The sequence below is a fragment of the Cetorhinus maximus genome, chromosome 11, assembly GCF_964194155.1.
Source record: "Cetorhinus maximus chromosome 11, sCetMax3.hap1.1, whole genome shotgun sequence".
NCBI lineage: Eukaryota > Metazoa > Chordata > Chondrichthyes > Lamniformes > Cetorhinidae > Cetorhinus > Cetorhinus maximus.
In genome coordinates this window covers 27347162-27362039 of record NC_135889.1, presented here as the reverse complement: position 1 = coordinate 27362039, position 14878 = coordinate 27347162, and the positions used below count along the sequence as shown (strand labels likewise).

The window sequence follows — 14878 nt, the reverse complement described above, 5'->3', positions numbered from 1 at the left end:
TAATCTACTTTAGAATAATTGAAGGCTGACAGTATTTCTCCGGTAAGTTCTTGGACCTTTCTGTAATTTTCCTGCAAATTTGCTCCTCTGACTCCATCCCACTATTTGAAGGCCAACAGGGCAGTGGTTCTTCAATTGTTCCTGAATTCTAACACAAAACAATTCCAGCTGAGGGTCCTCAACTACCTCCTCCTTTCCAGAGCTTTAATCATTTATTTGAACAATACAATCACCCCTCTCCCTCCTTGTTATTCCTCTATCTTTCTTGAACATCTTGTAGCCTGGAATGATAAATTTCTGACGCCAATTCCAACCGGCACACCCCTCTTACTAAATTTTGTGAATCAGATCTGTGCCAGATCATTGTTATTGCATTCTGCCTCTGCCCCAGAACTGGCCCCTATGCTCCAAGAACCTGAAGATTTGCCTCCTGTATGTGGCACTGGGAGTAATGCAGAGATTCCTACCTTTCGCGATCCTGTTATCTAATTTCCTCCTTTGCTGCTAAAATTCTGAAAGCAGGGCCTCAACTCTTTTCATTCCAACGTCAGTGGCCCCTACAATTTCTGGTTGTTCTGTTTCCCATTCAGTAGGTTCAGTACTCTCGGTTATGTTCTTTAACCTGCTACCAAACAGGCAATACATCATTGGGACTCACCCATTGGGATGGATTTTTGTTTTGCGGTTGGGATCCTGACATTGGGAGATTTTTCAGCTTGTTTGTAGGGATGACCAGTTAGTGACCAAGGAGTATGCTCAGCATTCAATGATACCCCGAACTCAAGGACCAACGGGAGGCCATTCAGCAATGCCAAACCAGTGAACATACTATCCAAGGTGGGAGCTGCTGAAGCACTGAAAGTGAAAGTGGTCTTCACATTGGTTGCATGCTCTAAAGAGGAGTTAAAAACGTTTACATTTGAAATGACTGCAACTGCCAGGCTGCCACGGTGGAGGGACAATCCCTCCCCTGCATGGCCAGTGGCTTCAGCTGTGACATGATGGCCTTGCTGGGTGTGGAGTCAGCTGTTCCTCACTGGATTGAACACTTCCCTCTGCCAGGATCCCATCCTGTTGCCAGGAGACCCCTGGCTGTTTCTTGTACGCAGTGAGAAACCCGACTGAAGTCTCTTCAACAAAAACAAAAATACCTGGAAAAACTCAGCAGGTCTGACAGCATCTGCGGAGAGCGATACAGTTAATGTTTTGAGTCCATATGACTCTTCATCAGAACTAAGGAAAAATAGAAAAGAGGTGAAATATAAGCTGTTTACGGGGGGGTGGGACAGGTAGAGTTGGATAGAGGCCAGTGATAGGTCGAGATTGCCAAAAGATGTCATAGACAAAAGGACAAAGAGGTGTTGACGGTGGTGATATTAGCTGAGGAATGTGCTAATGGGGACATTAGGGTAGAAAGCAGGGCGAGCAAGGGACAGATAGCCCTAGGTGGGGGGGGATCGAAATAGGCTAAAAGGTGGAGATAAAACAATGGATGGAAATACATTTAAAAATAATAGAAATAGGTAGGAAAAGAAAAGAAAAATCTATATAAATTATTGGAAAGAGGGGGATCGGAAAGGGGGTGGGGATGGAGCCGAGAGTTCATGATCTAAAATTGTTGAACTCAATATTCAGTCCGGAAGGCTGTAAAGTGCCTAGTCAGAAGATGAGGTGCTGTTCCTCCAGTTTGCGTTGAGCTTCACTGGAACATTGCAGCAGGCCAAGGACAGGCATGTGGGCATGAGAGCAGGGTGGAGTGTTGAAATGGCAAGCGACAGGGAGAACTGAACTGAAGTCTCTTCAGTTACCTTTAAAGGCCTTTCAAAGGCTTTAATTTCCTATCCATCACTTGTGGCTGGGCAGCCTTCATCCACCTCCTGTATCCCCACCTCACTCCAAACATGCACTTTTGAAATGATCCAGAGGCAGGAACATACCGGCAAACTAACACACCCTCTCTGAGGCCAATTCTCCAGCCCTCCAATCTCTGATCCTCCTCTGACAGAAATTAAAATTCTGTCCCTTTTGTCAGCCTATTAGTATAACTTCTAAAAATACAATTAATCGAATAAACTGTGTTCCAGTAACAACCTCAATTAATTTTGGTATCGCTGCCCAGGAGGCAAATCTGAAAAATACTGAGAAAATTCCCAATCTGCCCGACACTTCTGTTTAAAAGAACAAACATCTTTTCAGTCCATCATCAGGTTATGCTTGATGAGGGTTTATGATGATAGCTTTATTTTTCAAGGCAAAGCTTGAATAACAAACAATTTTGCTTTCCATTTCTTACAGAGGGTGTTAAGAGGGATGTTGTGTTCCTTGTTGATGGATCAGACAAAGTCAGAGCTGCTTTCCCTTCAATTCAAAGATTCATTTCTAAAGTGGTCGATAATCTGGACATTGGACGTGACAAAGTCCGAGTTGGTGTGGTGCAGTATAGTGATAACCCCAGAATCAACTTCTACTTAAACAACTACACCACAACGCAGGAGGTGAAGAATATGATAAATAGTCTCGGGCAAATAGGAGGGAGTCAAGCCAACACTGGTGCAGCTTTGGATTATGTCAAAGATACCATTTTTACTCGATCTGCTGGTGGCAGAGCAGAGGAAGGTGTACCCCAGTTCTTAATCCTTCTCATCGCCAGCAAGTCATCCGATGATGTTAGTCGGGCAGCATTAGCCCTGAAAGAGGCTGGTGTAGCACCTTTCAGTATTGGATCAGGAGACGCAGACGAAAATGAACTCCAACAGATTTCACTGTCCCCTGATTATATTTTCAAGGTAAATGATCTGCGGACTGTGGAAACACTACAACAAAATCTGCAGTCACCACTGAGGACATTGAGTAGAGATCAGATTATCCAAATCCGGCCAACTATACCTAGAGGTGAGGAATCTCTACTTTGTTTAAATATCATAAAGATCAAATGATTAATAATTTCTGTGATAATATGGTTTATACTGAAATTACTACCTGAGGTAATAGCAATACGGGTGCAATATCAGTGCAATGCCAGGCCTAGTGTACCAGATTTTCGCAAAATCGTGACGACTCACGAGAGTCCTGAGAAATGACGGGTAGGAGCCGATGTGGATGAATTCCTGACCTCGTTTCCGGCCAATTCCATTTTCACTACTGGGGGAAATGGGGCTGGGTGTGAATCACACAGGCGGCAAAATCAATCTCAGTGTGGCCATTCAAAACTTTTATGGAGTTCAAACAGACCCCATTTGCACACTTCTAAGCTTAACTCACAACGTAGTTACTAAATATAAGTTTATTTGTTTTTATAACACATTGTCCACTTGGATTTGAAATCGTTGATTGAATTTCATGACTGAGCATTTTTTTCTGTATCAATTGTGTAAGAGTGCAAGCTCTATTCGATTGTCAGAACTTTTGTTTTCAACTCCACATGGCCCCTGAGGCCTGTGTATACTGCATGATTGGCTATGGAAATGGTATGGGTGGTATGAGGTGGCATGGGGTGGATGGCGGGTTGTGAGGGGTGAGGGCTAGAGGGCCTAATAGCCTTTTATTAAACTGGGTCAAAGCCTCAGCAAATTAACTCTTGCCTTCTTATTAGCCCACTTCTGCAGCTACCTGAGAACTTCCTTTGGAGGAGACAGGCTTGATTTGATCACACTACCAACCCCTCACCCCTTATCCCCCTCAGAATGAAAATTAAAAATTGCATGTGACAGGGCCCTTTATATCAAGGTATATCTACCAACTTGTGCTACCTGCCACGGTAGCAAAAATTTGGTTCTGTGTTCTGCAGCAGAAATTAATCCTTGCTGGTTATTGGCGCAAAAGACATTCCAATCCATACACAGGAGTTCACCAATTCTTTTGGAAGGTGATGGGATTTTCCTGTCTCCTATGAAAGAAAATACTTTAGCTGTCCAATCAGTTGTATTTTCAGTTGGCATCTGCTTTGCATTGCTCACTATGTTCCAGGGAATATGGTATGACTGGAGTAATTGGTCCTCCTAAAAATGTAAAAGAGTGCAGCTGCCTTCTTACAAGTTGGGCTATTGTCCGTAACCTCATCGATGTTTAGAATAATGTGCAATGCAGAATATCATGTCAGCCCATTGAGCTCATAGAGTCACAGAACAACACAGTACAGAGGAAGCCATTCAACCCATTGTACCCATGCTGCTTCTTTGAAAACAATATCTAATTTGTCCTGACCCTGGCCTCTCTACCCATAATCCTGAAACTTTTTCCCTTTAAGTATTTCTCCAAATCCCATTGAAGATGACTATCTAGTCTGCAGTCACCACCCTTACAGGCCATGCTTCCAAATCACAACATTTTGCTGTGCTTTAAAAAAAATTCTCATTGTCTCCTTCTCTTCTTTGGCTTATCGTCTCAAACCTGTGCCTTCTGGTTACCAACCCTTCTGCCACTGGAAACACTTTCTCCTTATTGACTTTTTTGAAACTGTTCATGATTTTGAACCCCTCTATCAAATATCTTCAGTTTCTCTGCTGGAAGGAGGACAACCCCAGCTATTCCATTTTCTTTACATAACTATAGTCTCTCATCCCTGGTGCTATTCCAGTGAACCTTGTCGTCAACCACTCTAAGACTTTGACATGGTTTCTAAAGTGCAGTGTACAGAATTGAACAAAATACTGGGCCTGAGACTAAGGACGGGATTTTCTGGCGCTGCCCACGGCGGGAATTGTCACGGGCGGGATGGAAACTTTGATGGACCAGCCAAAGGTCTGTTGACTTCGGGCAGGAATTTCCGGCTGCAGTGGGCGGAACTGGAAATTCCCAGCCTAACTCAGCGTTTTATCAAGTTTCAGAATAATGACCATGCTTTTGTATTCTTTGGGCAGAATCTTATCAGCCTTGCAGAGGTGGGACCCAGAATCAAATTTGAAAATAGTTTGTCTGTTCAGTTCTCTGATGCCTTCCCACTTCAGAGTAATCTTGCTGGAGGGAAGGTCAATGCTGCAGTGGTTACCCACCTCTCTGGCAGCAGCAGATAGCCAATTAAGGCACCAATTGGAGGCAAGTTGCTGATGCCCCCGGGACGTTCCCAACGTCAAACAAGGAGTCCCTCACTGATAGAATCATATAATCGTTATAGCACAGAAAACCATTCGGCCCATTGTGTCTGCTGGCTCTCCTAAAAGCAATTCACGTATCGCCACGCCCCCGTCCTTTCCCCACATCTCTGCATATTACCCCTTTTCAGGTGTTTAGAAAATGTAGAAAAATTTACAAGGCAGAAAGGGGCCACTCTGCCCATTGTGTCTGTGCCAGCAGAAAACTGAGCTATCAAGCCTAATCTCATTTTCCAGCACTTGGTCCATAGCCCTGGAAGTTACGGCACTTTAGGTGCATATCCAGGCAACTTTTAAATGAGTTGAGTATTTCTACCTCTACCATTCTTTCAGGCATTGAGTTCCTCATCCCTGCCACCCTCTGGGTGAAAAATATTTTCCTCATCTCCCTTCTAATCCTTCTACCAATCACTTTAAATCTATGGCCCCTAGTCACTGACCTCTCCTCTACGGGAAATAGATACTTCCCATCTACAATATCCAGGCCCTCACAATTTTGTCCACTTCAATCAAATCTCCCCTCGGCCTCTTCCGTACCAAGAAGGACAGCCCCAGCCTATGAAATCTTCCCTCATAGCTGCAATTTTCCAGTCCAGGCAACATCCTCGTAAATCTCCTCTAGTTTACATTTTTACATCCTTTTGTCACAATTACATTCTTTCTGTCATGAGGTGACTAGAACTTCACACAGTACTCAATTTGTGGCCGAACTAATGTCTTATATTGTTCCAGCATAACCTCCCTGCTCTTATATTCTTTGCCTCAGCTAATAGAGGAAAGGATTCCATTTGCCTTCTTAACCGCCTTGTCGACCTATCCTGCTACCTTTAGGGATCTGTGGATGTTCACTCCAAGGTCCGTCACTTGCTCTACACCCCTCAGTATCCTCCATTTATTGTGTATTACTTTGCCTTGTTTGACCTCCCTGAATGCATCACCTCACACTTCTCTGTGTTGAATTCCATTTGCCATTTGTCTGCCCACTTGACCAGTCTATTGATATCTTCCTGCAGTCTACAGCAACCCTCCTCATTGTCAATCAATGATCAGCCAATTTTTGTGGCATCTTAAACTTCTTGATTGTCCTCCCTACATTTGAATCCAAATAGTTAATATATGCCACAAAAAGCAGGGGACATACTACTGAGCCCTGTGGAACCCCACTGGAAACAGCCTTCCAGTCGCAAAAACACCACTCAACAGTTACCCTTTGTTTCCTCCCACTGAGCCAATTTTGTATACAGCTTGGATCCCATGGGCTTTTATTTTTTTAACCAGTCTGCCATGCGAAACCTTGTCAAAAGTCTTGCTAAAATCTAAGTAGACCACATCAACTACACTACCCTCATCAATCCTTGTCATTTCCTCAAAAAATTCAATCAAATTAGTCAGATGCTGGAGGTGGCTTCCCAGTGACAGGCCAGGGTTGATCAACGCCTCCTCTCAAAGCCCCCAACAAGAAGCCGCTGGGATAGGAAGAACACAGCCAGGACCACAAACCATCCTGTGAAGGGTTTCCCATTGATGGAAGGATTGACAAACAGAGGACACCGGTGTAAAACGATTGGAAATGGTTCAAAGGTGACAAAGGAGAAAAAAATACTCATTGGGCAGGATCTTCCAGTCGGCGAGCGGGGGCGGGGCCTGCTCGCCGAAACGTAAAATGACGCGCGGTGACGTCGGGTGGAACTCCCAACGTCACCCCGCATCATTTCCATTTTCAGGTCGGCGGGGGCGCAGCCAAGTCAGCTGCGCGCCCGCCAACCTGTCAATGGCCTATTGAGACCATTGAAAAAGTAATTAAGATCGTTAATGGACCTGCCCATCCAACCTTAAGGTTGGTGGGCAGGCCAGGAGCCCTGACAGGCTTCGGAAAAAGCATGAAACCTCATCCACAGGTGGGATGAGGTTTCATGAGGGTATTTAAACCTTTAAGAAAGGTTTCAATAAAACTTAAGGATATGTCCCAACTCATGTGACAGTGTCACATGAGGAGACATGGCAGGGAAAATTTTTAAACATGTTTAACGAAAGTTTTAAATCAGAACTGATCTCCCTGAGGCAGCACTTAGCCTCAGGGAGATCAGTGCACTCTTCGTGCGCATGCACGAAAAGAGCGCACTCCCAGCTGAGGGGATCGCTTCCCCCCCACTGCCCCCAGCCCGCACAGGGAGCGCATTGCGCTTCCTGGCGGACGTCACGCTGGGCAGGCCTTAATTGGCCTGCCCACATAAAATGGTGATGCGCCCCCAATTGGGGGCGCCAATCGGAGGCGTGCCCGCCTGCGCCCGCTCCCACACTTACCCCCCAACAGGGGGAGAATTTTTCTCATTGAGTAGTTACGATCTGGAATGCGCTGCCTATGAGTGTGCTGCAAGAAGATTCGACTGTGACTTTCAGAATGAAATTCAACAATGTATGGAAGAGAAAAAAGCTGCAGAGCTACAGAACAACCAGGGGTGGCCAGTTGAGTTGTTCTTGCAGGGAGCTGGTCTCGCTGAGCTGACTAGCCTCCTGTGTTGTAGCTATTCTGTGGTTTGTAGATGACCTGACGACAGGTAAGGCCAATCTTAATTATTACATTCTCAAAAGGTTTAAGAGAGTGCCCCATTTTGAGGTGGCCTTGCAGCCCCCTACCTGCCTCAGGAACATCCAACTCTTCCAGTGGGGCTTTGGAACCTCTGATTGGGCATCCCGCCTCAGGGACCTGCTCGCTGTCTTTTATTGGACAAGATCATGAAGTTGTGTGGGGTAGGGATCAGTTTGGTCCTGATGGCAGAAAATTTCAAAGCTCATAAGATAGATACCAACTTTTCTCTATATGAATAAAGCCAAGGACCCCATATGGCTTTTTTGATGGCTTTCTCAACTTGTCCTGCCTACTTCAAAGATGCGTATGCATCTCCTCCACCTGCTTTAAAATTGTATCATTTACTCTATATTGCCTCACCTCATTCTACCCACCAAAATGTATTGCTTGACACTTCAGTGCTAAGTTTCATCTGACATGTGTCCACTTGTTTCAGCAGGCTATGTGCTCCAGAAGTATGTTACTATCCTGCTCAGTGTTCACTTTCACTACATTTCTGAGGTTTATGTCATCTGCAGACTTTGAAATTATGCTTGCATACCCAAGTCTAGCACATTGATTTATATCAAAATGAGAACAATGGTCCTAATACCTTTAGAATACTGAGGTGGCAAAAATATATAGTTAGATTAATGAGTGGGCAACAAGATGGCAGATTTGAATATTTAGTGGGAAATAGATTATTCACTTCGGAAATAATAGAAAAGCAGAATATTATTTGAAAGGTTTGGAACTTTTACATATTGATATTCAGATAGATTTGGGTATACAAGAAACACAGCGAGCAATTAGGAAGGCAAATGGCAGGTTGGCCTTTATTGCAAGGGAATTGGAGTACAAGAGCAAGAAGGTTTTGCACTATTGTATAGTGTTTTGGTCAGACCACACCTGGAATATAAGAATCAGGAGCATGAGAGGAGAAACAGGTGTATGCCATTTGGCCCCTCGAGCCTGCTTCTCCTCTCATTCTTCTAAATTCCAAAGAGTACAGGACCATCTTCCTCAACTTTTCCTCATAAGACAAACCCTTCATCCCAGGAATCAACCTAATGAACCATTTCTGAAATGTCTCCAATGCAAATATATCCCTCCTTGAATAAGGAGATCAAACCTATATGCAGTACTCTAGTTGTGGTCTCACCAATGCCCTGCACAGTTGCCCCTTACTATAAAGACCAACATTCCATTTTGCTCCCTGTTTACTTGCTACACCTATATTTATATGATTCATGTATGAGGACACCCAGGTGCCTTTATACCACAACATTATGCAGTCTCTTTCCATTTAAATAATATTCTGTTTTTCTATTCTTCTCACCAAAGTGGACAAACTCACATTTTTCCACATTATATTTCATCTGCCAAATTTTTGCCCACTTCCCTAACTTATTTATATCTCTTTGCATACTCTTTGTATCTTCCTCACAACTTGCTTTCCTATCCATCTTTGTATCGTCAGAAAATCAGACTACAATATAGTCCGTTCTTTCATTCAAGTCATTAATATAGATTGGATGTAGTTGAGGCCCCATTACTGATCCCTGTGGCATTCCACTGGTTGTAGTTTGCCAATCTGAGAATGACCCATTTATCCTGACTGTTTCCAGTTAGTTAGCAAATCCTTTATCCTAGTTAATATGTTATCCCAACACCATTGGCATTTATTGAATACCTTATGTAAATCAAATACATGACATCTACTGGTTCCTCTTTATCCACCCTGCTTGTTACATCGTCAAAGAACTCTAATGAATTTGTCAAACACAATTTCCCTTTCATAAAACCATGTTGACTCTGCTTGATTGTATTATGATTTTCTAACTGTCCTACTATTACTTCCTTAATAATGGGTTTGAGCATTTTCCCAATGTCAAATGTTAACTAACTGACCTATAGTTTCTGCTTTCTGACTCCCTGCTTTCTTGAATAGAGGTGTTACATTTTGTGGTTTTCCAATTTGCTGGGACTTTTCCAGAAACTAGGGAATTTTGGAAGATTATAACTAATGCATCCACTAACTCTGAAGCCACTTCTTTTATGACCCTACGATGCAGGCCATCAGGTCCAGGGGGCTTGTTACCCTTTAGTCCTATTATTTTTCCTCGTACGTTTTTCTATAGTGATAGTGATTGTTTTAGGTTTCTCCTTCCATTTAGCCCTTTGATTTTCTACTATTCTTGTGATGTTTTTTGGGTGATCTACCATGAAGACAGATCATACTTGTTCAAAGTCTCTGCTTTTCCCTGGTTTCCCCTGATGAATTTCCGCCTCTTACCCACCAAGAGGACAATATTTACTTTAGCTCCTCTCTTCCTCTTCATATGCTTCTCCTATTGTTTTTTCTCCTAAAGCTCCTATTGTTTGTTTTTAAATATTTTTTGCTAGTTTACTGTCATTCCTGGAGTACTGTGTGCAGTCTTGGTCTTCATATCTAAGGAAAGATATAGTTCCCTTGGAGGCAGTACAATGAAAGTTCAGCAGATTGGTTCCTGGAATGAGAAGGTTGCCCAATGATGAGAGGCTGAGGAGAATAGAATCATTGGACAGGATTTTTCCCTCATCGGGCGGGCTTAGTTGGGGTGGGCGGGAGTGATAGGGAAGCCGACCACCACCCATGATTGAGCTGTGACCGCGATTTCATGCTGATGGGCCAATTAAGGCCCGCCCAGCGTGACGCACACCCGGAAGCGCTGTGCGCTCCCTGTGCGGGCGGTGGGGGGGTTCCCTGAGTGGGGAGTGCACTCTTTCGCGCATGCACAGAGGTGCCTCAGGGAGTATAGTTTTAAATTTTACTAGTTCAATAAAGTGTTGAAAAAAATTTATGACATGTCCCCTCATGTGAAACTGTCAAATGAGCTGGGACACGTGCATTAATTTCAATAAAAATTTTTGAGAAAATTTAAAATCATTCATGAAACCTCAAACCTTGGATGAAGTTCCATGAAAGATGCAAAGGTTGGACGGGCAGCTCTGTTAATTATTTTAATTGTTAGTTAAATGGCCTTAATAGGTCTTTGACAGTTCGGTGGGCGCGCAGCCCGCCAAACTGAAGATCTAAATGATGCGCAGTGACGTCGGGACGCACGCCCAACATCACCCTGTTTCATTTTACTCCTTGGCGAGCAGGCCCCACCCCCATTCGCTGAGCCGCAGATTCTCCCCCTGATTATTTTGTGTCATTTTTCATAATTAGTCAGAACCTGGTAATATGATCACTGTTCCCCACAAGGCCCCCAACTAAATCTGCATTCTTCCTTCCTTATTGGGCTGGAAACACTCTGATCTGTAAAGTTCTCATGTACACACTTCACAAATTCTTCCCCCTCTTTGCCCTTTACAGTTTTAATATCCCAATCTATTTTAGAATAATTGAAAGCTGACAGTCTTTCTCCTGTAAGTTCTTGCTTCTCTGTAATTTTCCTATATTATTAGCTCCTCTGCATTAATTCATGGCCAAATGTATAATGTTTCCTCAATTGTTCCTTATTCTCACAGAAAATGATTCCCTCTTAGACTCCTCAACTCCATCCTACCTTGCTCGAGATTAATTCTTAATTTGATCACTACTACTATCTCTCCCTCCTTGTTATTCCTCCCTCTCTTCCTTGAATACCTTGTAACCTGGAATGTTAAATTTTCAGTGCCCCCCCCGCCCCCACTTCTCCCTGCCTGTTTTGAACTAGCTAGCTGTTTTTGCCCTCTGCCCCAGAACTGGCCCCAGTTCTCCGAGATTCTGAAGCCTTTTGTCCTGTACCACAGTATCACAGTATCTTTATTCGGCCATTCGGCCTATCAGGTCTGCAGCGGCTCTCTGAAAGAACATTCCGCCTAGTCCCACACCCCTGCCTTATCCCCGTAATCTTGCACATTCTCTCTTTTCAGGTATCAATCCAATTCCCTTTTGAATACCTTGATCGAATCTGCCTCCACCACCCTTTCGGGAATCTTGTTCCAGACTCTAACCACCTCTGGGTGAAAAAATTTTCCTCACATCACATTTACTCCTTTTGTCAGTTATTTTGAATCTATGCCCTCTAGTTCTTGATGTTCTCTTAAGTGGGAACAGTTTCTCACTATTTGCATGGTGATGTGGCACTAGGATTAATGCTGCAATTACCAACTTTTGGGTTCCTGTTACCTGATTTTCTCCCTTCCTCCTGAAATTCTGACAGCAACACCTCAACACCTTACATTCCAATGTCATTGGCTCCTACATGGACCAGGATTTCTGGCTGTTCTGTTTTGCACTCAGTAGGTTCTGTTTTTTCTTTGTTCTGTTCTTTAATATGCCATCAAGCAGGCAACACATCATGGGTGAGTCACTCATGGAGGTGTATTTTTGTTTTGGGTATTTCCAGAGTCTTTGTAGGGATGGCCAGTTTGTGATCAGGGAACACGCTCAACATCCAATGAAGGATGGGGGCATATCCCTGACGATCTGCACTGAGATTTCTCCTGACATCCAGGCCGTTGCGGCTGAAGAGGCACTGGCCGCCTGTGTTAAAATGGAGTTTGGTGATATATGCTACGTTGCATATTTTCCAAATTACGTGGTTCTGAAGTAGGCCTCACTTCATTTAAGCATTTTGGAACTGAGACTGAGTTGTTCTGCATTTCAGGGTCAGCATTTCACATTTTTTTTTATTCATTCATGGGATGTGGGCATTGCTGGCTAGGCCAGCATTTATTGCCCATCCCTAATTGCCCTTGAGAAGGTGGTGGTGAGCTGTCTTCTTGAACCGCCACAGTACCTCAGGCATAGGTACACCCACAGTGCTGTTAGGTGGGAAGTTACAGGATTTTGACCCAGCAACAGTGAAGGAACGATGATATATTTCCAAGTCAGGATGTTGTGTGGCTTGGAGGGGAACTTTGGAGGTGGTCTTCCCATGTGTCAGCTGCCCTTGTCCCTTTAGATGGCAGCAGTTATGGGTTTGGAAGGTGCTGTCTAAGGAGCCTTGGGGAGTTCCTGCAGTGCATCTTGTAGATGTACACACTGCTGCTACTGTGCGCCAGTGGTGGAGGGAGTGAATGTTTGTGGATGTGGTGCCAATCAAATGGTCTGCTTTGTTCTGGATGGTATTGAACTTCTTGAGTGTTGTTGGACTGCACTCATCCAGGCAAATGGGAAGTATCCCATCTCACTCCTGACTTGTGCCTTGTAGATGGTGGACAGGCTTTGGGGAGTCGGGAGGTGAGTTACTCGCCGCAGAATTTCTATCGTCTGACCTGCTCTTGTAGCCACAGTATTTATATGGCTCGTCCAGTTCAGTTTCTGGTCAATGGTAACCCCCATATTATTGATCATGGGGGATTCATTGTTGGGAATGCCATTGAATGTCAAGGGGTGATGTTTAGATTCTCTCCTATTGGAGAAGGTTATTGCCTGGCACTTGTGTGGCACGAATGTTACTTGTCAGCCCAAGCCTGGATATTGCCCAGGTCTTGCTGCATTTGGACAGGGACTGCTTCAGTATGTGAGGAGTCACGAATGCTGTTGAACAATGTGTTAATTAGGACGACCAAGTTATACAACCTCATATTCGCAAAACGCCTGGTGGGCATAAGGGTAAATGCAATCCCAATGAATTGTAATGGAATTAAACCAGAATATGTGATTGATGTGATGAAGTAATCTGTTTATTGTCTTTGTGATGGAATCATATCAATAAAACAATAATTCATCACTTCACATAAATACTGAGTCTGTAAATGTACAAAGAGAAATAAGGTATGAATGTACAAATATATCTCCACGCATCAAAATCTCCACTGAAATTGTCACTTATGTATATTTTGCAATTTTCCTCCTGTAACAAAAATAATGATAAATGGGACAATCAACATTCCCCTGGGATGGAACTTCATTGAGACAATACACCAATCAGAGGGGGAGGTTCTGAACTGGATGAAATATGGCCCCCCACAAAACCGCAAACCTAGTCTTCCATTGGGAGGCCATCTCCATCCTCTAATCTTTTGCTGTCTGCTGTGGTAGGCCCAAATGTAGTCATCCCAGTGGCCATAGCTTCTGGGTCATTATTTTAAAGGGCCAATCTCTCGTCTGGAAGGCCATTGGGTGCAGCTCTGGCCTGGATGTCTATGGAGAGTGCAGGCAGGAGGCTGGTAGCCCATGCTGGATGAAATAACTGACAACCACCACCCATCTCCCCTCAACCTGGTCTCCCCACCCTGAAGCATCCACTTTTAAAATAGTCCAATGGCAAACTGTCAGTACCCAAGGTCAGTTTTTCAACCTGAGGTCTCCAATACTGCTCTGACACAAGTTAAAAACTCTGTCCCATTTGTCAGGATGGATCAGTATAACTTTCAGAAACACATTTAATAGAATTGAACTGTGTCTAGTCATGGCCTAAATTAATTTGGGTATCGCTGCCCAGGAGGCTAAATCTAAAAAATGCTGAGAAAGTTCGCAATCTGTCAGATGTTTCTGTTTAAACGAACAAAACTCTTTTCAGTCCACCATCAGGTTATGCTTAAGGAGGTTTATACTGACAGCTTTATCTTTAAAGACAATGGTCGAATACTAAATAATTTCATTTTCTATTTCTTACAGAGGGTGTTAAGAGGGATGTTGTGTTCCTTGTTGATGGATCAGACAAAGTCAGAGCTGCTTTCCCCTCAGTTCAAAGATTCATTTCTAGAGTGGTCGATAATCTGGACATTGGACGTGACAAAGTCCGAGTTGGTGTGGTGCAGTATAGTGATAACCCCAGAGTCAACTTCTACTTAAACAGCTACACCACAACACAGGAAGTGAAGAATATGATAAATGGTCTCGGGCAAATAGGAGGGAGTCAAGCCAACACTGGTGCAGCTTTGGATTATGTCAAAGATACCATCTTTACTCGATCTGCTGGTGGCAGAGCAGAGGAAGGTGTACCTCAGTTCTTAATCCTTCTCACTGCCAGCAAGTCATCCGATGATGTTAGTCAGGCAGCTTTAGCACTGAAAGAGGCTGGTGTAGCACCTTTCAGTATTGGATCAGGAGATGCAGATGAATATGAACTCCAACAGATTTCACTGTCCCCTGACTACATTTTCAAGGTAAATGATCTGCGGAATTTGGAAACACTACAACAAAATCTGCAGTCACCACTGAGGACACTGAGTAGATATCAGATTATCCAAATCCGGCCAACTGTCCCTGAAGGTGAGGAATCTCTGCTTTGTTTAA

The 14878-nt window shown here is 43.8% G+C and overlaps 1 protein-coding gene across 1 annotated transcript in view; it reads left to right on the top strand.

Annotated features, from left to right (window-relative positions):
- Positions 1 to 14878, top strand: part of LOC144686457 (collagen alpha-3(VI) chain-like) — a 254671-nt gene that overhangs the window by 105407 nt on the left and 134386 nt on the right. The window contains exons 10-11 of the mRNA XM_078551696.1: positions 2296 to 2892; positions 14258 to 14854. Coding sequence (XP_078407822.1) covers positions 2296 to 2892; positions 14258 to 14854 — 1194 coding nt within the window. The remainder of the gene's footprint in view (positions 1 to 2295; positions 2893 to 14257; positions 14855 to 14878) is intronic.